The sequence below is a fragment of the Thunnus maccoyii genome, chromosome 14, assembly GCF_910596095.1.
Source record: "Thunnus maccoyii chromosome 14, fThuMac1.1, whole genome shotgun sequence".
NCBI classification, from domain to species: domain Eukaryota; kingdom Metazoa; phylum Chordata; class Actinopteri; order Scombriformes; family Scombridae; genus Thunnus; species Thunnus maccoyii.
Window position 1 is genome coordinate 25,153,140 of NC_056546.1, and position 25,383 is coordinate 25,178,522.

Consider the following 25,383-nt stretch of genomic DNA (forward strand, 5'->3'; position numbering starts at 1 on the left):
GTGGTGCATGGGGTTTGTTGTCTTTGGTCGGTTATGATTTCACATTATTACGTTCAATTTAACAATCAAAACAATTCATGCAAACAAAATGTATAAAACATATTTTTATTTCAACCACATTTTTCCAATTAGGTTTAGAGTCTGTCCACATAGCGCGAGAGTTACTACTTTGTGTTTGATTTTCAAAGATACATGACAGTTTTCTCACAACAAGGATGTCTCAGAATACTTGAATAACAATTCTGTGTGTAATTTTCATATTCATTCATAATAACTGTTATTATCCCCTGGACTGTTTGAAAATGAAACAGATAATGTTTCAGCGTTTTTGCCCCCAAACTCAGGTGAACTTAGGAATGTTAAAAATGCTGAAAGCCACTTTATGCCCCGATAAGAGATAAGAGATACAAGCTATAGATAGATACAAAGCTACATGTGGACCAGTCAAAATGTCAGCCACTGGCTAGACCTTTGACCTGTAAAACATATTAGAAACATATTAGAAAATCGGTCAAGATTTGTGTAGAACAACTGCAGAAATGTAGCATGTTACAGGGGTTGCAAAGTGGGTTAAGCTTAGTTGGTCGATGTTACTTGCTGAGCATAGCCAGCTTGCAGAACCAGGTCTGTAACTGGGGTTTGTTGGCAATATCTGGTGTAGGACTGAATTTTTCCCATGTATGGGGAAAGGTTGGAGACAGAAAAGACCCTCTGTAGAGGAAGAGCTTTAGTCTGAAGGTTATCTGTGATTCTCATTGCGGCACCCCAGGAATATGATTTAGTTCAAATAAATAATATCAATTCTCAACTGGGAAGTTTTATGTGTGAAACTATTATTATTGTATGATGACATTTTGGCAGTTGTCTCAGGACTTTGTTCACATTATTGCAGCATATTGCATACGCTGTGAACAATCAGGTGCTACAATATTGTGTAGATAACTATGAGAAGTGAAGGAGAAGGAGTACACATAGAAGAGAGGAGAGATGATAAAAAAAACCTTCTATTTATGATCCACGCTGAATATCAAATATTCGTGATTGAGGTCAAAGGTCATGTGAAAGCACCACATCCCAGTGATGATCTCTTCTTAAAGAGATTTCTGGCATCAGAGAGATTGATTCAGTTGAGGATCAGGATTTACAGTATGAGGATTATGAATATGTTTACCAGAGACATTAGTACAACATTGTTCCCATTCCTGTTTTCAACTGAGCAGCAGCAAAGTTACTGACTCAAGGTTACATTGCCAGGCTGTGTCTGATTCTTCCCATCAAGGCTGCTGTTCATCCAGGGAGAAAATCAAATTATAACATTGCATTGTTTTGTTTGCTCTGCTTTGTTTTAGTTGATGTTTATTAAATGTGTGTATATTATGCTACTGTGGTGCTTGCAGGAATAAGTGTCATGTTACCATTTTGATCTGATTTATTTATTTGGTATATTGTGTAAGTTGAGAACTAAAATAATTCATTTAATCATTACTGCCACAATACAAATAGCCTGTATAAAGTCATTCATACTGACCAATAATATAAAAAAACTTATGATAATATATTATATGTAAGCTATTATAAGTTATTTCTTATTTTAATGAGATTAAATGAGTTCATAGTTTACTCAAATTGCATACTTCTGGGTAATGAAATCATTAAAAATTCAGTTAACTTCCACTTGGAAGCGCCAGAGAGCAAAGGCGTATATTACATATGACAGAATTCACCCATGAAAAGTAGTTTTGTGTGTATGTGTGGATATGTTCTGTATGATGATTATATTTTTCATTCTATATTCTGCTGACTCAGAGCTACTGGAGCTGCAGGGAATTAAGACTTCCAGTCTCTGCTCCCACTGGGACACTGCTGCCCTAACATCTGCAACACACATTTGCATGTCTGCAGGCAAGCTAGTCCAACCCCTGCACTTCTGGCTCCAGTTAAGGAGAATTTATATATTTACAAACAGCTTTGCTAAATTATGATGTCATCTTCATTCATTAATGCTACATCCTCACTAATGCAATACAGAAAAATTAAATAAGAGTTTTAACCATGAGCACATGAAACCTCTTTTATTGCTATCATTCATATTCATACACCAAGTAAACATGCATATAGTTACTATTTATTTACAACAGGTTAAGCAAACCAAAGCCTATATTAACATGGTACTACAGTATATAAATACATTTCACATGAAGACGTCCCAGGAACTGTGAGTTTGGTAGCCTACATCACCTTGAGGCATTATTTGACATGTCCCACATCAGGGAAAAGAAAAGTCGTCCATCAGAAATAATTTTCCCCCTTTTTTCTGTTGCCCACAGTTGCTGGAAAGTTGCTCCAAATATGTCCTGGCAATGCTGCCTGTAATGTTCTGTTTCATCTTTCTGTAATATTCACACCTTTCTTGGGTATTTGTAACCATCTAATGGTGTCCGTTATGAAGTTGCGACCATGGAGCCATACTTGGGTAGATGATTAATGTCACTCTTGAATCTTGTTTGTCATCATGACAAAACGTTCCACTTGTATCCAAGAAGCTTCATTGGTTGCTTTTATGGTTCTTTGGCTCCATATTGGCATTCATTTCTTGTACTATTCGCTGAGAGGATAACTATCAAAACTACAACCGTGGTGCTATATTGTATAAAACCTAACAGTCTGTGTTTTATCACATTAACCTTTTCATCGGGTCAGCGCTCACCAACTTCTGCAGAAGAAGCTCAGCTGGCGGCAAATGAACACTGTCACCGATCACTCAACCTGTCAATGAATAAAGTTCAAAAACTGAAAATGAGAACATAAGTTTGAGCATCTTGCACTTTTGGACCCAGGTGAGACCTCAAAACAAAGTTGCATCATTAACAATCAAAATACAAGATCTTAGTCTTTTCAGTAGACTCAGCTGAACATTTTATGATGATTCTTCTCCATCATATTAAACCAAAACAAAATCAAGTAAAGCAGAAGAAACAAAAGTTATACTTTGATAATCATGCAGGAAAAACAGAAACTAAAGTAAATCCTACATTTCTATTATCATCAGGCAAGGAGAGCAATCAAACAGTTTGGCAGTGTTTGATGGCATACTTAAAAATAGATTCAAAAGGAGAAGCAATGCAGCAGAAATATGAATTTAAATAGTTTTAAAAAGCAATGAAGTATTAATAGATATCAACAATTTAGCTTCATGTTCAATACACATCAAATGGTAGTTAATAATAATGGAACCTTTCAGACTTGCATTATGACAAAACGGACAGTTAAATTCTGCTTTCATTTAAGAGTGAGAGTATGTCACAGCAATATTGAATACAGCAATAAATAAACATGCATCATTGTTGTTAAACGGAATCCTGTTTTCTCTCTGAAATATGAAGTGTTATGTTCATCTGCTCATTGATTGCATGCTATTAAAGAACTCTACTATGAATAAGAAACATGATATTAACATTTGAAAATGCACTTAAAATCTCCTAGTTGAGAAACTAAAGGGAAACCAAGAGGAACAGTAAAATCAAGTTGAAATCTTTGGTTCTTTGGTTCACATCACTTGTAGCCAACACATCACCTGAACTGAAACACCCGATACTCACACAGCAGAAGATGACAACAGCTTATAAAAAGCGAGGAGAGGAGTGATACCTCAAGCATGGCATATCATGGCATTTTTCCATTTGGATAATGCACAGATGATGACATCATGTTGAAATATTTTGGCCATTTCATTCATACTCAAATCCTCTACAATGTCTAACACATCTAGGTCTGACACCTGCTTTATCTATTACAAAAACACAGTGAGAAACTCTAACAGTAGCACATAAAAGAGAGAAATACTGCATAATTCACTTAAACATGGTACCTGTTTGTTCAGGTGTTGCTGTCCTGTATATTCACACCCTTTTGTTTATTACACCTGCCCAATTAGTATGGAGAGTCAAAGTGTTCAGTATTAAAGACCCTGAAAACGTAGTTTCTTAATCAGCTTCTTATGATGATATCCTACATGAACACATTATTTTCTGACGATGTTAGAACAGTTTTGACTACTTTGCATTAGAGATTTCTGTAGTGGGAGGAGCTCAGCTGGAAAAAAGGGGATGTCACTTAGTTCCATGGAGCAATCAGGATTTGTTTGTTAACTGTAATTAAATCTGCTCAAACCTCACCCACACACTCCTGACAAAGCAGATTATCAGCATTTTTGACAGTTAAACTCTTATATAAAAATAATAAATAATATGTAGTGTTGTTGATGTATTTTTTAAAACTTTGATTGCTTATTTTCAGGGGCTTTAAATAAATAGGACGGGGTGAAATAAATAATCATATGGATTTTTTTTTAAAGTAAAATCTATAAATGAACTCACAAATTGTGAAATCATTTAATAAAATATTAACACTCAATCCACTATTATGAAATATTATGTCATCATCCTTATGTTTATAATAATTTAAAAGGAGAGAATTTATTTTAACATGCCCTTTTTTAAAAGTCTATTTTTTATTTCATAATGGCATTTTTTTCTGCAACACTTTATATGAGAGTGTGGAGTTGTCATTAGCCAATGCATACAAATATTTACCCACCGTCAGCCAATCACTGTGCCTCTAGCTTAGCTTCTCCTCACCAACTGCCAGCCAGAGCTGTGCAACCAGCTAGCTGCTACTAGCTAGAGGAACCATCTTCAGAACCAGAATAAAAAAAATTTGTAATTAAATAAAGATGACCAGCTGAGGTTTAATAATTCATTAAATTATTTCGCAATTGGTTAGGTCATATTTCAAGATTATATATTCCTCAGTTATTACTTTCATAATGTCTTATTTATCTATTTAACGTTGAACACTTCAGAGTTCCATAAGCTCTGGGTGCAGGTTACCTTCCTTGTCAAACAGCATAAGAGATAAGTGTGATGACAAGTGCCACTGTTCATGGTCGCCACATTTCCAGGACACAACTGAAGGAATCAAGGCCACTACATTTATAGTGTCAGTGAATAAAACAAATACCAGCAAAGAGAGACAGTGCTGTTCACTGGATTAAAAATAACTCACAGAAGAAAAAGAGATTTCAACAGTGAGAGGAAATGATGACGTCCTTGGAAGACTATAGTTTTTAAACACACTCTCCATTGTTGAGTTATTTTTCCACCTCCCCTGTCCCTCTTTTTCACCCTTTTTCTCCCATCCATTATTTTTTCCTATTTCACTCTAAATGTTGCACCGGCAGGCAGAAATGGAAAATTAATAAAATATCAATGATCAATCCATCACAGTGGAGAATCAAAGTGGAATGGGCATTTGCTCTCCCTCAACAACGCAGGCAAATTCTGTCATAAAGCCTTAAATTACAGCTCCACCTTCTCCGTGTCAGACAGCGATATAGTTAAAATAAATATGCTGCAGTGAGAAAGATGCAGACTGGCCGTTTTTATCTTTGTAGGCAATTATCTTTTCATCTCAGAATTTATCAAATCTCATCAATCAGTGTCAGGAATGCCAAAACCAGCTGTACAGCTGTAGAGCAATGACTCAATTCAAGCACACTATTATTTAAAAATGGAGCTGTAATTATAAGCATTGCTCCTTCTGTCTTTCCTTCTTTCTTTCCATCTTTGAAAACAACTCTTTATGAGTACGCTACTTCACTCATGAATCCAAATGTAGAAATTGTAAACACTCATCTCAGAACACACCTAAATAACACTTACTGTACATACATACAGTAAAATACTACAAACACGCTCGGTCTCACACTCTCTGGGAAATGTGCTGCACACGAGCAAATGCTAAAAGTAGAGATAATATATCCAGTAGAGCAGATTAACCATGACAAAAGACAGGGGGAAGGTGACTCTTGAGTAGTTGTCTATGTGGTGGGGGTTCTTCACGTGACAGCAGCTTATGAAGCTGAAGAGTTTGCGGAGGGTGGCCAGGACAGTGAGGCACCAGTGGGTGGGCTCCGGAGGGGTCGCCTCGGGCTTAGGCTCACTGCCTGAGGGGCTGGACGGACTGACTGTTAGTTCTGTGGAGGCGGGAGCTGGGGAAGGAGTTGCGGCAGGCTCCTTGCGTCTCTTGGCCCTGTTGGTGTGACTGGAGATGGTGGTGACGATGCCGTTCATTTCGTCGTCAAAGTCGTGCATTTGGTGGCCGTACTGTAGTAGAGCGAGAGAAAGAATGAGCTGCGCGTGTAAACAAAAAGATGATGCGCAAAATCCAAAGCATTCAGCACATGCTCCACTTACCACACAGTGCTGATGATGATGATAATGATGACGGTGAAGACTGTGACCATAACAACAGCAATGACCACAACAATGAACGACAAGACAGTACAGTCAGTAGGGTCTCACCATGAGAATGTGTGTGTCGGTGTAAGTGAGGGTGCAGAAGTGGGCCACGGCGTACTCAATGAGCGCCCCAAAGATAAAGCTGAAGCAGATTCCCAAGTAAACATCAATGGCCTTGATGAAGCAGTTGGCATTGGGCAGTGACGTCCGGGCTCCCATCATCAGAGTGGTCATGGTGAGCACTGTGGTCACTCCTGTCACAGAAAACACAGACAGACTAGTGAACCACAATCAACAGTTACCAACCAACAGTTATGATTACCCTAAATTTACAGCATAAAAAGAATGGTTAATAATCAGAGAGACAATTGAGGCACAGTATGTTATATGTAACTGCGTTAAAAGAAAATAAGGGGTGCACAAAAAAACCAAGGAGTACTGGGCGTGAGAAGACACCATTATGACATTAAAGCATAATGTTTATGACTCCAATTTGGCATTCAGTGCTGCATTCCTGTTGGTGACCTTGGGGTGCAATGACTATATAATGACTTCCCATACATCATAGATCCCGCATCCCCAGAGATGATGACCAGATACCTACAGTCAATCCTCTGTGTCCACATCTATATAGTGTATATGTCCTTATATACATATATAAATGTTCTGATTTAAAGACACACTTCAATATTTTGGGAAATATGCTCATTTGCTTCATGTTAAGTGAGAAGATTTATACCACTCTCAGTCATGCATTAAGTATGGAGTTAGAGAACAGAGCTGATTATCTTTGCCTCGCATTAAGTCTGGAAGCAGGGGGAAACAACTAGCTGGGCTCACAAACGTCTCTAAAGCTCAGTAACTAACATGCTGTATCTTGTTTGCTTAATCAGTACACAAACAGAAATGTAAAGACAACAAGTTGTGTTTTTTGAGGGAGTTACATGCTGTAACTCTTTCATTGGCAAACAGTGGCCAGGTGCAATGACTTCTTGGAGTTTCAGCTGGTTGCCAACCTCACATTGATGAGAGGAGTAACCAAATAAGATACAATGTGTTACTTAGTAAGCTAAAGATGGTGGGTTTGGGTTAGGGTTAGGGTTAGGGTTAGCGTTGGTCTTATTTCTAAACTTTAGACAGAGCCAGGTTAGCTGTTTTTTTTTCTTTTTTTTTTTTTTCTGTAAGCTAAGCTAATCACCTCCAGTCACAGGCTCCAGAGACGTGACAGTGGTAAAGATCTTCCCATCAAACTCTCTACAAGAAAGTGAATCAGTTTATTTCCCATAACAACAACGACAACAACCCATTTCTTTAATTTAGTCAGTCATGGTATGGTAAAGATGCACAGACACTCACACTCAAGAATAAAGAACAGCAGCAACACAAGAAACATGAAAGAGAAACAATCCCTTTACATCCAGTGCACCATAAAGTAGGATAGCTTGTATATTTGTGTGTTTTGAGAACATGTTGAGCCCCCTGGAGGAGTGGTGGATCTAATTCAACGGAACGGATCTATGTTTGGATGTTCCCACCAGATAACACTGTGTCAGAGATGCTCTCTTCAACCCTCAGCCCTCTAAAATCATACCCAAACCAACATTTTTGCTCACTAAAGTGGAGCATAATTTCAGTATGTGCATGTGTATAGGAATACTAATGCATATATTGTCAGAGCAAAGCCACAACTAGCAAAGTGAATAAAACTGGAGACTGATAATGAAACAGAGATAGGTTGAATTCTTCATCTCATAACAACAGAACACAACATTTACAATGACACGTAATATGTACATGTCTGGAAAGTTAGGTTTTGCAATGTATGGTATCTGCTCAGGAACTCATGTTTTCACATTTTTGTGATAGAAAGATTGCTTTTTGCCTTACCTATACAAATACGTGCTGGAACAGAAGACAGGGAAATCCAGAAGGAGACCCATGAGAGGACAACCAGCAGGCTCGAGGGGACATAAGTCTCCAGTATGAAGTATAGAATGCTCCTCTTCAGCTCAAAGTGGAAGACCAGCTTGGGGTAGTTGCCTTTGAGAGGAAGGGCAAAAGTCTGTAAATGTACTTGATTGAACGAAAATATGTGCAATTTATAAAAAAGAAAAGAGACAAGTATAGTGAAACAGTAGGTGATGTGTTTCACTGCTTAATATTAAAGTGATATGACATCACATCACTTTCATTTGAAAATATTAGCACAAAACTAAACAAATGTAAATAAAGTAGACCACTACTACTGTACTCCTAACATTTATTGTGTTCAGTGTGGAAAATTACAACTGGCAAGACAAGAATTGACATTATTTTGTATGTATTTGGGTTATTTAGTTTGGTCAGGTTTTGCAATTAAAGCCCCTATGTGTTCAATTTTCTGATGGCCCTTTTTTTAAAAAGGTAGAAAATGACAATAACAGTAAAATTGGTGCTCCGTGTGTGACAGCTGTCTGAGGTGTATACTGCTGTCTCTCAGTGTCTATCAGAGTCACCAAGCCAGTCATTTCAAAACCTTCCCATAGGGGCTTTAATTTGACAACGCTGCACTGCTGTTGAAACATGCTACACAGCCACTAGTCCAGCCCTGGGAGTAACCTTTTTTAAATGTCATAGTTACCAGTTTCATAGATGGCCTCTGACACAGAGGTGTAGTGGTCTTCCACTGTGTACTGGGCCAGCTGAAGAGTGTCTAAGCCGCTGACAGACTCGTTCCCTCTGGTCCAGTAGAACATGACATCATTGGTGTTGTAACCCCCTGTAGGAGAAGAAAGGGATGAAAACTGACATTTTTTGGGAAGATTACACAAAAGTGAATTTGTTAGTCATATCACTTTCATCATTACGTGTTTTCTCCTGCAGCAGTTTGAGGGTCAATGCCTTGCTCAATGACAGCTCAACAGATGAACAGTAATAGCATTTACCCACCACATTAAGCTTTTGCCTTCTCATGATACAGTGATGCTGTTATAACTATAATGATAGTGGTGATAATGATGATGATACTGATGATGGTATAGATACAATATAAGTAGTTTTTCACTAAACCCCAATTTAGCAATAGTGGGAACAGCTTGGAATGTTAATTGACTGTTATACTAAGATCTGCTCCTCTCATGGTTGAGTTGTTTGGGATTGCAATCCAAAGTGGGTGGTAAAGTCCCCCTCATGCTAAATATCAACACAACTGAGACATTTGGAAAAGGGAATTTGAAAACCCCTTTAAAAAGCTAGTTAACGACATCATGTTACCCCTGAGAAGCAAATGGGTAAACTGTCAGGGCTCTGGCTGGGTCTCTTGCTTTTCTCCTTGTGTTTCTGTTTTTTCCCTGTCTTCCCGTGTCTCCTCCTCCCGTCTGTTTGTCTGTGTGTGTGTGTGTGTGTGTGTGTGTGTGTGTGTGTGTGTGTGTGTGTGTGTGTGTGTGTGTGTGTGAGCGTGTGTGGTGGGCGCTGCTTCCCTGACCTGGCACCTGGGTTCAATTCCACTACTGTCTACAATCAGCTAATCAAGCCACAGCTCAAATCCTCCAGCTCTCCTTCCACTCATCACCAGATTGTTCAGTCACCTTAGTGGTAGCTACTCTGTCAGCTGCTCAGTATTATCAATACTAGAGTTATTTTCGTGTGCTCTCTTTTCGTGCTTCCTTTAATCTGACTTCTCCCGTGCTCAGGTCTCCAGTGTCAACCTGTCCACCCGGTCATCTGTTGTTCTTCAGCTGCAAGCCCATTCTCCAGCCACACCAAGCCACCTGCCTCTATCTGCCACGTAACCCCCTCTCCAGCCTGCATGCCCCTTGCCAACGCCAGCCCCCCTCCCTTCTACCCTCCATAACGAAAGGTCGCTCATTAAACCATCTTTTCTCATCCATCCCTCTGTTTTCCATGTCTGCTTTTGGGTCCAAAAAACAACCTCAGCCATAACAGTAAAGGTCTTACACATTGTAACACTCAAGTAAATCAACACATGAAATTAACATAGTATGTAACCACTTCAACAAAGCCTTAAAAAACAGTGTTAAAGTCTCATGTATGCAGTTAAAGTCGCAGTGGAACCAGACTATTCTCCCATTATTTGCTTTAACACAGTTTGACACAGAGCGATTCAACAGGAATTGCTAATGGAAATGCATTTCTGGTGTTCACTCAATTCTTCAAAGGGGATAGCAAAAGAAATGAAAAATAAAGTCCTGATGAAAGCTTATCTCTTGCTTTATACGATAACAGAATAATCATGCATATTGCACCGGGCCCTAGAGAGTCTTCATAACCCAAATAAAACTTGGAATAAGAGGGCATGCAAAATTAATGGTGTCAAAGATGCCAATGTGGTTGTGCTTTTGTCAGTACAAGGTTACTATAATAGTATAAACAAACGAAGAAGTGGTGTGGTTCTGATGACAACATTTGCTGAGCTCCATAACTCACTGCGAAGGAGGAAAAAGTGTGATTAACAATGCTTAAACCTCTATGGTGTATTTTCCTAATTTATCTGCAGAGGGAGCAAGAGAATAAGGAAAGTAAGAAGAAGCGCCATTACACCTCTATAATCCAGTGTATATGAGATGCTCATTAATTTGCTATCACTCTCCCATTTAAACCCATATGGAGTCATGTATTATTGACCAGGGTGAGCCATGATGCTGAGAGCAAAGTCCCCTAATGAAGGGCAATGGTGACTTTGATGCTGAAAGGTCCTGGAAATCCACTGTTTTCTCTCTCGTTATGATTCTCTTACCAGAAGAACTCATTATTTTCCTGACCTAAAGCCCTGACATTACTGTACAAATTAGAGACACAAATGGGTAGTGACATGATGTGCAATAGCATGGAAAGAGTTACACGGGGGTACATTCAACCTTCCAGTGCCCCTTGGCCCCTTGTAAACAATTAGACACATCTACGCTCAGTGAGTTATGAAAGGGCCACCAAAAGTTAAATTAAAGCACAGATCACAAAAGACTGCAACTCTTTTTGCTGTCATAACCCACTAAATATTTTACCGTAATCCTGATCAGCAGCCTCCCACAACGACTCTGTCTTTTAAACCTTAAACCTCCTGTGCAGAGGAGCCACTTGGCACAGCATTAAAAGATATAAATCCTTGAATATACATCTTCATAAAGAGACAGGGAGAACAAGATTGAAGGAGATGAGAAAGGAAGAGACAGAAAACAGCAGAGGATGAGAAATTGTAAGAGGGTGGAAGAAAGAGAAAGATGCAGATATTTAGCCTGCAATTATTGAAGCAGTGGAGGAGGGATCCATCATCCTCTCAGTTACCTAACTTCAACTTCCAGATGTCTTTTTGTCTGCTAAGTGGGAATGGAGTTGCCGTTAAGTGTTTTATTTGGCACTGAGGTCCCGGTGGGCTTCTGGCAGGGATCAGACTTAGCTTAGCCTGGCTGGTTGGCATTAATAGCATAGAGCTGGAAAGCAAAGACGGCAGATGAGCGAGGGAGGCAAAGAAAGGAGAGGAGATTTTTTTTCTACCTTCTAAACCTGGATCGCACAGCCAAATAATCCATCATGTCATGTAATTTAATCTTAATAATAATTTGTTTTAATTATAAACATACTGCCAACACATTTCAACTTGAAATCAATGGAAAGTTGTTGAAATTAGGCAAATCACTCCTCTCATTTCAGGAAAATGTCAAGAAACCCCTGAATTTTAGAAAGTGAACAAAGACACTGTCTAAGCCTGCTGGCGGAGAGTTGCCTCCTTAAGATATTAATTTGAGATTAAAGGATTTGTAAGATTAGGTGTGCTCATTATCAGGGACAGGGCCAATCCTTAAACATGGTGCAAGAGGGCTTTTGGGAAAATTACTGCTGTCAGAAGAATATTTGGATCAGTAAAGCACTAACAGAGTAGTTTGACATTGTGGAAAATACACGTATTTGCTTTTTTGAATTAGATGAGAAGATTAATATCACTTTCATGGCTGTGCATTAAAGGTATCCTGTGGAGCTTTGTTGTAAAGAAACAAAAGCTACGTTTATATTCTGAACACATTGTATGTATGATTGAGGTATAACAAATCTGTTGAAAGCAGTTCCCTCCACATAAAACATTTCCAACACTCTAACTCCTGCATTGTTTACATGCACATTTGCCTGCCAGCAGTCTTCTTCTTCCCTGCCTTTTGTTGATGAATTGCCATTTGCTCTTTGTCCATCACCAAGACCAACTGCTGATCAGCAAAATAGTGCACATGCACTAAACAGAATCTGGACCCAACTGTGAAAAGAATGCTCCTTAACGCTACTAGTATTCAAAAACTCCACAAGGTACCTTTAACTTTGGAGCTACAACCAGGATACAATTAGCTTAGCTTAGCTTCAAAAACACACCTACCAACACTTCTAAAGCTTACTAATTAGCACGCTGAAGCTTGTTTGTTTAAAGGCAGACAACTTTCACATGAACTACCTTATAGCTACATCTTTGTTTTCATGACAGTAATCAAGTAATTTATAACAACATGAACATACACAGGAAGATACAACATCATGACTGGAGCATACCCCTCAGTATCTGTCTGGCTGTGTGACATAAGCATGCTGTCGTACACACACACACACACACACACACACACACACACACACACCGGCAATTTAGAAGATGAGAGAAAGTGATCTGTTTGATCCTTTGGTTTGATCAGATTCATTTGAAATCATGCCCACCCACCAACTCTCTGCCACAGCTTCAAGCTGCACCCTTCTGATTTTCTTGATTAAGTATGAAGTGTCCTTACAGCTCTCCAGTTGTAGGGTGCAGGTCTGCTTGTCCATGGGATACTTAGTCAGATCCATGTTGCAGGCCACGGTGGTGGTAATCCTAAAAGACATAAATGTAGTAGTTGTTATTAAAAGGGAATTCTATGAAATAACATAATAGCTATAGTACATGTTATTTCTGCAGACTGTTCTTGCACAATGGTCAGAGTACACAGGTGTTTATTCTAAAAAACAAAAGAGCGGATTTTTGAATTATTTTCCCAATGTGATGTATAGGCTCAGTTTTTGTGTATATGAAAGTATGCATCTCTCTATGTCATGCATGCAAAGGGGAAAGTGTTACATCTGCCCCTGGGACATCTTCTGCTAAGCCCTCTACCTCCATATCAGTGTGTCCCTGGCCTGCTGCTGCTCTCCCAGTGGCTCTCTCCCCCTCTCTCCCTGTGTGTGTGTGTGTGGGTTATTGTGTGAGTGGAGACAGGTGTGCTGGAGTCGGGGCAGAGCCAAACCAGCTGCACCTCATATCTGCAATCAATCCTCTACAAAGACTTAGCTCTGCCACTTCCACACTGCCAGATTGTAGACTCTGCTACCCATCAGTCTACACTTCAGTTTTCTTGCTGTTGCCTGATTTTTCCCTCGCCTAACCCTGTCTCCTGTTCCCTGCAGTTCTGTCTGCTCCGTCTCCAGCCCCTCGTCTCGTCTCGTCAGCCCTGCCTCCCTGTCCTGGATCCCTGCTCTTCTCTGCGTCCAGCCCAATCCTCAGCTCCTGGTTCCCAGTTTCCAGCCCACACCCCAGGCCCAGTTTCCCAGCTGTTTCCTCGCCTTGAGTATCTGCACTTGAGTTCACCTGCTCTGCCCCCACATAACAGAACAAAGTCTTTTTACTTTGCATTGTTGTCGTGTTGTAAATCAAGGACGGTATGTAAAAAGCCACACTAAATGCATCAAAATTCTAAGAATTATGTAATTTTGCTCTGATTCTCTTTGCACAAATGTTTTTCTATGAGTTTGGAGTGAGCAGCAGATGCAGGAGCTTCACACTTTATATAGTTTGGAAATAAATGATAATAAGTTGATGAAATATAAAAGGTTTGTCCCAGTACGCTCACAACATGTACAACATGAAAAAGTTCATGACATGATAGATTCAGCATGAATATAATCAAATGTTCACATTAGTGTGATTCTTCCTAATATTCATATTAAACATATTTATATCGATGATCAAATGTTCATAACATATTAGCTGTGGTGTGACATACAAGAATTCTGATGAGTTTGAAAGGCAAAACATAAATTACAAATTAAAATGATTATATATATATATATATATATATATATATATATATATATATATATATATATATATATACACAGTAACTTTATATGGAGATATGGAAAAACAATTCAACGTGTAATTCATATGATTCATTGATTTTTGTGTATGAATTGAATATTGCTTTATTTCCTATAAACCAATATGCTGCAGCATGTTAACTTGTAAATGAGAAAATATAAGAAGACCCTCAGAAAATCCTTGACTATGAAAACAATTTACTACAAGGCCCTGATGAATGAGCATTTTCGGTCCTCACTGTATTTTTAGCCTTGATTTGTGGTTTCATTATATTTTTTCATCACAAATATAAACTGGACCCTGCATAAATGTAGCAACCAGTACTGTAGTGTAAATTCTTTAATTGAGTCTTTCCTCTAAATTGCTCCACCTCAGTGCTTTCTCATGTATTCCCCCTGGCACAGCACTGAAACATTTACTACAGCTGTCCTTTTCCTCCACCACCTCACATTTCTCACTTCATCCTGTCCTTTTTCACAGCCCCAATTCCCTGAGGTGGCAATCCCTCTCCTGACTATGTTTTTAGGCTTGTTTTACTCTCACTGGTCCTGCTCTGTGACTGTCAGGTGCCATCATCCTCCACTTTTCCTCCTCTCTAAAGCCCCACAAAGTGTGCAGCTTTTGTATGGAGTATGTAGGCAAATGTCCATGAAGCACACACACACACACACACACACACACACACATTCAGAGCAACATAAATCACAAATGGAGTCACACTGAGCATAACAATGGCACGCACTTGTTAAAAATAATACATCAAAACTTAGACATAATGGCAACACAGACAAGCATATTCTCATGCCTCCTCTCATCCATGAAGAAGAGCACTGCAGTCCCTTCCTTATGTTTGCAGTGTATGGAAATATGATTAACTGTGAGGCCAGACTGAGCTGAGCCCGAATACCCAACACAATTTACTATAACGAGACTCCCACATACATTTTTACCCTCATGATAGTTGCAAGGCTGCCATTAGAACGGTGAGGATGTCTCCCGTGTGGCATTTTTCCCCCCCTCATTGTGTAACCAGAACATGTGTAACCACCTCTACACTGTATGCATGAAAAGAAGTTTAGCACCATTGAGGACAAGGCACAAAAGCACCGAGTGAGTGAAGTCAAATCAGGACCACGGACAGCTCTTACACAATCCATAGACAGTCTGAGGTTAAAGCATGTGACATAAAAATATTACGATGTGAAAATCCCATCATCACAGGCTTAAAAGAGCTGAACAAATTTCCTTGCTGGATCATCTATAACCTTTCTATCTATAACCTGTCTGCTTGGCCCAACATCTAATCAAAATGCCAAAGTATTGCACGTTTCAGGAGCTCGCCAAGAGCTTGTCAGACGTTAAGCCCTCGCTCACAGAGCAATATCTGTTGAAAGGATCCTAACGGGACTTATGTTGCTTTGATAGCCCACAGCTCCGTGTATTGACAGATCAAATGCTCCTCCACTCATGAAATCCAATACCCAAGTAAGAGAACTAACACAACTCCCTGCTTTGCAATCACATTATCTCAAATTCAACCCACACGCCCTCCATCAGCCCATTTTTTCTCCATTCTCTGGCCAAATTTTCATTGTCTGTTGGAGCAGAAAAACAAACACAGCAACCAATAATGCAAAAATCTAGTTCATTATCCAACCTCAGTGCGTAAAGGACGGTCCCGTTGGGGAAGATGCGGATCAGCCTGTTCTCCACGGTGATGTCATGGAGAAAGGACTTCTTGGAGTCAACGATAAAGGTGTCAGGGACCCAGAGGAGCTCCACTAGGCGCCCGTCAAGGCTCAGGCTCTTGTTGCCCTCAAACACCAAGCGCTCGTCCGTCCAGCGCTGGCGGAGGAATATGGTGGCTGTGTAGTCCTGCAGAATTGGGGCCCAAAGGTCACAACAGTGGCTAATAGACTATTTTAACAAGCATGTCAGTTTGCAAACTAAGCCTCTCCTGTGTATTTGTATTTCATTAGTCAGCCTGATTTTTTTTTTTTTTGCATTGTTGGGTATTGATGATGTAAGCCCTTCTGTGCCTGAAGCAACAGTAATCCACATCATTGCTTCAAGTCAGCAAGTCTGTTCTGTTTTTCAGGACACTGAACATATTTTTTTGTGCAGGACATCCATTCTTAAAGTCCTTATGTTACATCATATGTAACTACGTAATCAATTTCTTCCACTGTTTGGCATCAAGCTGTGAGTGCAATTTCCAAAGCAAACATGCTCAGCACAACAGGAATGAACTCTATCAGCTCTACTGGTCCCAGTGGAACACTGGTGTCCTGTCAACTGTATAACTGGGGCTTTACACATGAACAGACCAGTGTGTCTTGCTGTCAGTCAACATATCAATACTCATAATCTTTATGAGCAAAATTAGCTATCAAGTTTTGCTTTAATTTCTCTGTGTCTTGTTATGGGGATCCAAGCAAAATGTGCACATCAGGTTTGGTTGTGTCTCACTTGCTTAAAGTGAGGGAAAAGGCTGTGAAGAGTTCACTATTGCTACTGTAAATAGCTGTCTATGTTATTAATAGTTTATGATGCTTTTGTAGTAAGAAAGATCACATATACAGATGGGTGACAAATTAAAGGAAAAACCGGTACAGTACTGAATGCTTGACCCCTACAGTGAGGGGATCTGGTGGCTCTGTTACGCTAAGGAATGATATTCATCTCTCCAGAAGAGTTCCAGAGACTTGTAGAATCAATGCCTAGGCTGAGGAACACCATTCTTCAAAAAGATATTCCCTCATTTGGTGTTTTGATGATGGTGGTGGAGAGTGCATCAGTCCAAAATCTGCCATCTGGGTTGAGATCTGGTGACTGTGAAGGCCATAGCATATGAGTCACATCATTTTCATACTCATCAAAACATTCAGTGACCCCAAGTGAACCTATGAATTGGGGCACTGTCATCCTGGAAGAGACCACTCACATCAGGATAGAAATGTTTCATCATAGGATAAAGGTGATCACTCAGAACAACTTTGCATTGATTTGCAGTGACCCTTCTCTCTAAGGGAACAAGTACCCCCCAAACCATGTCAGCAAAATGCCCCCCACAGTATAACAGAGCCACCAGATCCCCTCACTGTAGGGGTCAAGCATTCAGACCTGGACCAGTTTTTCCTTTAATTTGTCACCCATCTGTAGGTGTTGACTCTTGACCCCTACAAAACAGGCAAAGTGAAAGGGTCAGTGACATGATTTGACTTAGAAAAAAGCTATTTTAAATGAAGGCCTGTTGTTGCACTCAATTTTTAGCTTGTGTTAATTGTTGGTTATGATGCTGTAAGATCATGTTTACTGTCAGTTACACTAAGAACCTCAGAAATTTCATTGATTAGTTAGATTACTGCTCTGGAATGAGCTATCATCCTCGACACCCTCAGAATAAATCTAATAAATCCATTTTATGACATCAAATGTTTCTTAATTTTCAAAAAGCCCTGATTATTATGAAAAATAAAGATCTAATACATCCGTATCTGAAACTACTCAGAGAGTCTGAGATGCAGACACATGGAATGAGTACAAAAATGCAAATTATGCTCCGGGGCTGAAAAGGTTAAGTTAGGTAAATAGGACATAAGGAGACAGTAGTTAAAAAAGACCCCTAAACTGATTAATGCTACACTAAATTATCAATACAGTTTCAGGTTTATTGATGAATCACAGTAATCAGTAAGGCATGGAAATATTGTCTTACCATGTTAATCTCTGAAATGGTGTCAATACTGGCAATGTCCAAGCTCATACCAACTGTTACAGGACCATCTAGAAACAAAGAAGAAACCAATAATAACTGTCTCTACAGATTGAATATATACCCATGCTTAATGTGTGTTTGAATGCACGTGTGATAGAGTTGTATGACATAACAGGGTTTATTGAAGAGGCAAAGGGATATATGGTTGTATAATAAATCATAGTGTTGTATAATGAAGCAATATCCAAGGACAAGCACATTTAAATTTGCTGAAGACCCCACATTGCTGGCACATCAACAGCTGCAGTCTCTCAAGTGTGAACCTCCTGGAGGGAATTAGTTCTCCCTGATTCGCCATCAAAGAGGGCTAACTTTGCCGCTGTCCTATGTTTCATGTTCCCATTCTCCTTCTCGCACACTCACTTATCAATCTTCATTTCTCTGAGAGAGATTAATGAGCCTGTTGTCAGATTAAAGATACTGTATGTGTATCTGTGTGTGCCTACTGTAGGTCTACAGTTTGTGAGAAAACATTTGTGTATTTCTTTATATTTTATGTCCACTCAAATATTCAAAAGCTCTTAAAATAAAAGCTTGGCTGACACTCACTTTTTTAAAAGGCTAGCGGATGATTGAGTTTAGGTTTAAGGTCACTTGAGCATTAGAAATAATGATTCTCAAGTCTTGAGTAAGGGGGCATTTTGCTTCAAAAAAAACTTGGGCAGACTGCAGTGGGCAAACCTGCTGGCTGTGCCTGGAGTGGAGTGCAACATTGCACCTTGCACCAAAAGACAGAAAATATTTCAGCTTAGTTTATGTGTGACTGCAAAAATACTGCGAGAATGCAAAGCACATTAGAGAAGAGATTTTAGTGAAGCATCTGTGGATGATCACCCCTTAAGGGATAGGGAATGAATACAATCAAAGGAAGTTCACACAATTATAGCAGTACAAACACACTGTGTTTGTGTTTACCAGTGCTTTTACCATTACTGTGTGCCAAATTTGTTCCTAGGTGGGAAGGATTTGTGATTATGCTGAACAGTATTTGCATTGGTAAAGTCCAAGGTGTTCTTACAGATCAAACAGCAAGTAAAACAAATTATAATCACATTGTGACAGATTCTCAGAGCCCAGAACAATAACAGTCATGAGGGATTTGCAGGGAATGACATAACATCTTTCCTCTGAGATAGACACTGAGATAGACATTGTTTCTCTACTGCGAGTAAAGGAATCGCCTGCTGAAAATTGGAATCTAAATCACAACACGTATTACTGTAGCAGCTCCGATCTTGATTAAATCTCCCAACTACATCACAGTTTTAGATTATATTAGTATTTAAAGTAAATCATGCACAAACTCCTATGTACTGGCTTCACATTGATGTTAATGTTGTTTTCTTCTGCACATATTTTCTTATTATTTCATTATACCCAAAGTAATTATAGGAGAAACCCATTACCATACAAGATACATTTGACTTCATTTCAAATTATAATATTCATGTATGTCAGCTGGTATTATTCAGTAGGGACACACAAGCACAAAATTGCTATATGAACCTCTCTCATTCTCTGTCAAACACACATTTCCCCTGCGTGTTCTGTCATTTCCATGGCAGCATGTGTCTGCAGTTTCCTTACTGTCAAAGAAAGGCCTCAGGTACTTGTTGTATCCTTTCATCAGCCTCTGAATGGTGGGAGGCAGAATCTCTCCTTCCTTCACTTCTGCGTTGAGCATCGAGCCCTCTAACAACCTGAGAAGAAACAGAGCGAAAGAAAGAAAGCAAGGGAAAAGGGAGAAATCAGAATTATTTTTCGCTTCTCCTCCCGTTGTGCATTTACCAGGTGGATTCCTCCTCACAACCACCTCACTATTCAGTGCATCTGTGGGGCGTCGATTGAGTTCTGCTGCAAATCTAACAAACACATGCTGAGTGCAATAAAAGGCAGGAGATGAAAATGGTAACTTGGAACAGAAAAATGGGGAAGACAGAAGAAAAGAATGAAAAATGCTTTTTTTAGTTAGGAGTACTTTGAATTGACCGGGTTCAGAATATTGTAAACCACGCATCTCTCGAATTCTCCATTCACTTATGCTTTCAAAATTACTGTTAGCTTTCATAAGATTTTTTTTTTCTTTCTTTCTGAATGCTATCCTTAAAGGCACATTGAAGTGTGGGAAGATGATTATATTGCTGGCAATTGCAGCAGGGGAAAAGAACACTCATTGCGCCTTCCCCTATGGTATGTGTGTTTGTGTATAAATCAGGCTCTAAATACAGAACGCCTGCTCTGTAGAGAGAAAGCCCCGGGGCACGTGCCATGATGTAAGAGGGGCTGGAGCAAGACAGATCAGGCCATGTGCAGAGGCAGAAAACATTCATCTCCATACGCAGCCAGCATTTCAGAGTCCCCACTGTCAGTTATGCGCTGCTATAGTCAAATGTGTGACAACGAGAGCAAGAATATAGAAGTGAGATGGGCTGCTTTTTCTTATCACACACCATCATCGAATATCCACACATTCATGACTGACTCATCGTTAGGGTGAAGATGTTACATATGTTAAACTGTCAGTAAGTCATCGCAAATTAATTTTGATACCCTGACAATTGCTGTAAACAAGTTAACCACCTTGGGTCAAGATAATTGGAAGTGTCTATCTTATGCCAGTGTTAGATTAGTGTCTTCTATAAACTCTGTTGCCTCTTGTCATAATGATATAGTACAGCTGCATTTGTTTTTGGAAAAAATCTGGTATAAAGTTTTGAGTGGGGAACAAATGAGGAACTAACTGCTAGTAAACCATTAGTTTATGGGCAGTTCTTGAGTAACGCAAAATCAAATTTTATAGCATAGCTAATGATTAGTTAATGATTTAAGTAATGGTGGATTACTATTAAAATCTTTGTCCATAAGGGTAAAATGATAATATAATGAAATGATCAATCATTAAGTATTGATGAATTTCTAGTAATAAATAAGTAGTTATTTGTCAATAAGGGTGATGCACCACTTCACTTAGGGGGAGGAAAGGGAGACTTGGTAACTAATGGACAGGTACTCATGAAATAATGATTCAGTACTCTGTAACCACTCAGTTTGATGCACCACTTTTCTTGAGGGGGCACAAACTTAGTAACTAATGGACAGGTAATCATGAAGTAATGATTTAGTCCTCAGTAGGGTTGTAATGGTACACATATTCGTGCTGGACCGTCACGGTATGGATGTGACAGTTCGGTGCCTACATACGTACAAAGAACATGCTCCATGAGTCACAGACCACGACCCAAACAATTACTATCAAAGTAGATTAATAATCTATTTACTCCGAAGTGCGGAACAATAATGCTAGACTTCCACCAGCAACATTTTGGCAGTGCACCACTTAGCTGTAGCATGCTAATGGACATATGTTAGCCAGCTTAGCCAAAGTAGCCTGGTTACCCTGTAGTGTTGCTGCCATCAGAATGACAAACGAGAGACCAATAACACTAACCGAGTGCAACACTATTATTAAAATATGTACCATAATGAAATGATACTGCATCTCCCTGCCCTCCTCCTCTCTCTGCCAGTGATTTTCACCCCACCTTTGAGTGAAGCTATTCAAAACAATGATAAAAACATTTGATTTCTGACAGCATGTTGTAAGAACCAGTTCTGAGAAAGAAAAATGTAGACAACAGATAGGGATATAAAGTAAGGACTCTCCGTCTGTCTGTCTGTCTGTCTGTCCGTCTGTCCATCTGTATGTATGTCCTTTGCATATCTCGATAACCATTCATCTGATCTACTTCACACTTGGCAGGTGTGTTGCTGGGGACCCAAGAACGTGCAGTGTCAAATTTGGTGCAATTTGGACACACAACATATTCAATATTTATAAACTTTGACAACCTTTAATTATATACTAGTCTCCTTGTATAGAGCTAAAGGTTGTCTGTCTTCTTCCAACCGTAAGACTGTTGTGCAGTCAACCTTCATGTCTGCCCTTGACTTGTCTGTCCTGTTTTGTCATGCTGCCCCATCAACACTTCAGCAGTTAAACCCTGTGTATCATAGTGCATTGCGCTTTATCACAAATTACAAACTTCATCCTCATCACTGTTCTCTGTATCACACGGCTGGATGGACTGCCTTACAGTCCAGAAGAAATAACCATCTCATGTTATTCATCTATAAAGCTCTACTGTTAAAGATTCCAAACTATCTCACATCTCCTCTCTCATTTAAATCTAGTAACAACAGTACACAATCCAATAACTTATTAACTTATTAAATTTATTATCTTGTGCTTTATCATGTATCCTCAAGACGTTTTAGCTATTAATAAATGTCTTCAGTTATCCTAAGAGGCTGTTGTGTGATTTCTTTGAGCACAGTAAACAGAGGTCACTGTCGGGACAAGAATTTATGGTAATGAGACTGATTCCTCCTGGCACTAACAAATTCTAACCAAAGAGGGAGGTGGAGCCCAGACGAGGTTATGTTTTATATTAATAAAAAGTGTTATGTTACAACAAACTACTTAACCTTAGATATCCCTCATGTTCGCACTAATGCTGGCAGAACTAGTTTCAGATACTATGCACCTTTTAAATGGAATGAACTGCAAACTGCCCTCAAACTTGAGCCTTACATTCCTCTTGGAGATTTTAAAGCTTTAGTATCTGATGTTTTTTATGATTCTTGTAACTGTTTTTATTAATTCCTTGTTAATTGTGTAGTTGTGTTGTTTCTGTCTGCTGATTGTGTTCTTGTCTTATGAATGTTTCTTGTTCTCAGGTCTCTCTTAGAAAAGAGATCTTAATCTCACTGCCTGATTAAATAAAGATTAAATAAAAATAAGCAAAAAAATAAGGCAGTTGCAATTCTCAGTTGTAGCTGCTGGACGTGGAGCTAGTTTCAACTACTTTATATACAGTTAGACCATAAATCAGCATAGCAGCTGTCAGCAGGTGTCCTGACTCCTTGCAGGAAAAAGAAAAGTTGTTTTCTTTTCTCACTACAGCACAACTAAACTTTTTCAGTTTTACTTTTGGCCAATGAGCCATTGTTGGATGTTCAAGATAGGAGTATGCACGCACATCCAAACCAAAGAGGGCAGGTGCTGGGTTAAAAGTGAGCAAACAATTACCAGGAGCTCGCACACTACAAGGCTCCGATGTCCACTTATTATTTATTGCACCAAGGTGAAGTTTAGAGCACCACTGCTCTTCATCAGACTTAAGTGATAATATATATATATATATATATATATATATATATATATATATATATATATATATATATATATATATATGCTAGTCACATGATACAGTCACGTGATGTCTCTAATGTGACATAGAAATAGCATAAGCAAAACTATATGCATCCATAAATAAATACACACACATAAATATATTGTGTGCATGTACATACACACAACCATGACAGTGTACATAGTTCTGCATACATTCAGTTCAGAATTCAATAGTGTAACATAACACTCTCCAGAAAAAACAATTATATATGAGCACAAATATATTATATGTACAAAAATATATAGTTCAGAATTAATAAAGTTCAGAATTCACTGGGGTAAGGTAACACCCAATAAATCACTCATCAGAAAAAAACAATATGTACAGAAATATATTGTATGTACAAAAATATATACAAAAGTATGTAAAGAGAAATCCCTGACCACCAACGGGCTTGTTAGCCATCATAAAGTATGTGAAAATTCTAAAGGGGTGCCTCTATTTGTACTATTTGTACAACGCAATATTATCAACCAAACCAACAGCATAAAGACCAAAAAGAAGAAACTGAGAAAGGAAAATGAAAATAGAACCCAGATGACAAGTATACAGAGGATAACTGACAAATAGAGGGTTTCAGGAGTCACAAAAAGCGGTGAATGTCCATTTCCTGAGGTCCTTCGATGACATAGTGTCTAGAGTGTAAATCCAGAATAGTTCATGTTTCAAAAGCGGACTGTTGATGTCTCCCCCCATCCATGGGAGTTGGACATGTTAGATTCCGGTATAACTGAGAGAGCCAACAGTGTGGTTCATTAGATTGAAGTGGTTGGCCAAAGGGCTCTTATGGTCATGGTTTCTATATCACATTGTTGGTTTTGCATGGCATGATACCTTTATTAGCAAACACTTTTGCTGTGTGTGGGTGATAGAATGTCTTGGTTTTGCGAGTGCCATTACACTGTTGGCAGTTACCACATCACTTACCACACCATTGTTGGATGTTTTCATTTTTCAAAATAAAAGATGGTAAAAATGTTATTTTCTACTTTTCTTTTTTTCTCTTGGACCGAAAACGTACTGAACCGTGACCCCAAAACCGAGGTACAAACCATGAATTTTGTGCACCATTACACCCCTAGTACTCAGTAACCACTCAGTATGATGCACCACTCTAGTGAACACAAACTTGGTAAGTAATAAACAGGTAATGATTCAGTGCACATTAAAGACACTGTATGGTACACCACTTTACTTGAGGAGATGAAAAAATAGAAACTAGGTGTAAAATAGGTGGGTAATGATAAAGTAAGGATTGGTTATTGGTTAAGTGCCATTTAGCGCATTATTCAGAAGTAATCAAGAACTATGCATTAAGTAAAGAACCATCGTGAAGATTCAAAGATACCCATGAACAATTAATTACATATATAGCAAATATAGCAATGTTTGTTGAACCCTCCTCCCCACACGGACTTTGTCACTCTTGTTCTTGGGAGGACAGTCTCTTTATGCCATAAAGTCACCTCCCTTTGTGCTGTGAAGTGTGGGACACATTTTCTTCTAGGTAATATCCCTCTTTGTATATAAATATAGAAATGTCTCAAGATGAATGTAATGATTTATTGATGATAAATGCTTTATGTAACCCATTATAACTGTGTTTGTTGTACACACACCCATTGTACTTTATGGAACAACACTAGAGTCTAAAAAAAGTCTAGAGCTATGTTGGGCTTTATTTAAGCAAAGCTCTGCTGTGGGCTGAAAGATAATATTAGCATGGCAACAACATGCTCAGAATGGGAACCATGGATATCTGTGCCTCATTTCATGCCAATCCCTCTTGTAGATTTTGAGATATTGCACTGGATAACTGAAAACTGCAGGTGTAGACAGATGTAAAATCAGGGGGTCAGCTCATTACAATCCATCCTCTGGGGAAGATGAATATCTACTAGATCTCATAGCAATCCACTGAATGTTTGTCCTACTGGAGATACTACCACC

The 25,383-nt window shown here is 39.0% G+C and overlaps 1 protein-coding gene across 2 annotated transcripts in view; it reads right to left on the reverse strand.

Annotated features, from left to right (window-relative positions):
- Positions 1-4,293: 4,293 nt before the first annotated feature.
- The window catches only part of LOC121912263 (gamma-aminobutyric acid receptor subunit pi), a 53,919-nt gene continuing 32,829 nt past the window's right edge, over positions 4,294-25,383 (reverse strand). The window contains exons 3-10 of one of the 2 annotated variants that reach the window (XM_042434442.1): positions 19,766-19,878; positions 18,119-18,186; positions 16,058-16,275; positions 13,058-13,140; positions 8,920-9,057; positions 8,187-8,339; positions 6,363-6,553; positions 4,294-6,164 (exon numbers count right to left, since the gene is read on the reverse strand). In XM_042434442.1, coding sequence (XP_042290376.1) covers positions 5,799-6,164; positions 6,363-6,553; positions 8,187-8,339; positions 8,920-9,057; positions 13,058-13,140; positions 16,058-16,275; positions 18,119-18,186; positions 19,766-19,878 — 1,330 coding nt within the window. In that variant the 3' untranslated portion in view covers positions 4,294-5,798. Of the gene's footprint in view, positions 6,165-6,254; positions 6,554-8,186; positions 8,340-8,919; positions 9,058-13,057; positions 13,141-16,057; positions 16,276-18,118; positions 18,187-19,765; positions 19,879-25,383 lie in introns of both variants that reach the window. The other variant, XR_006100043.1, reaches the window with a different exon arrangement.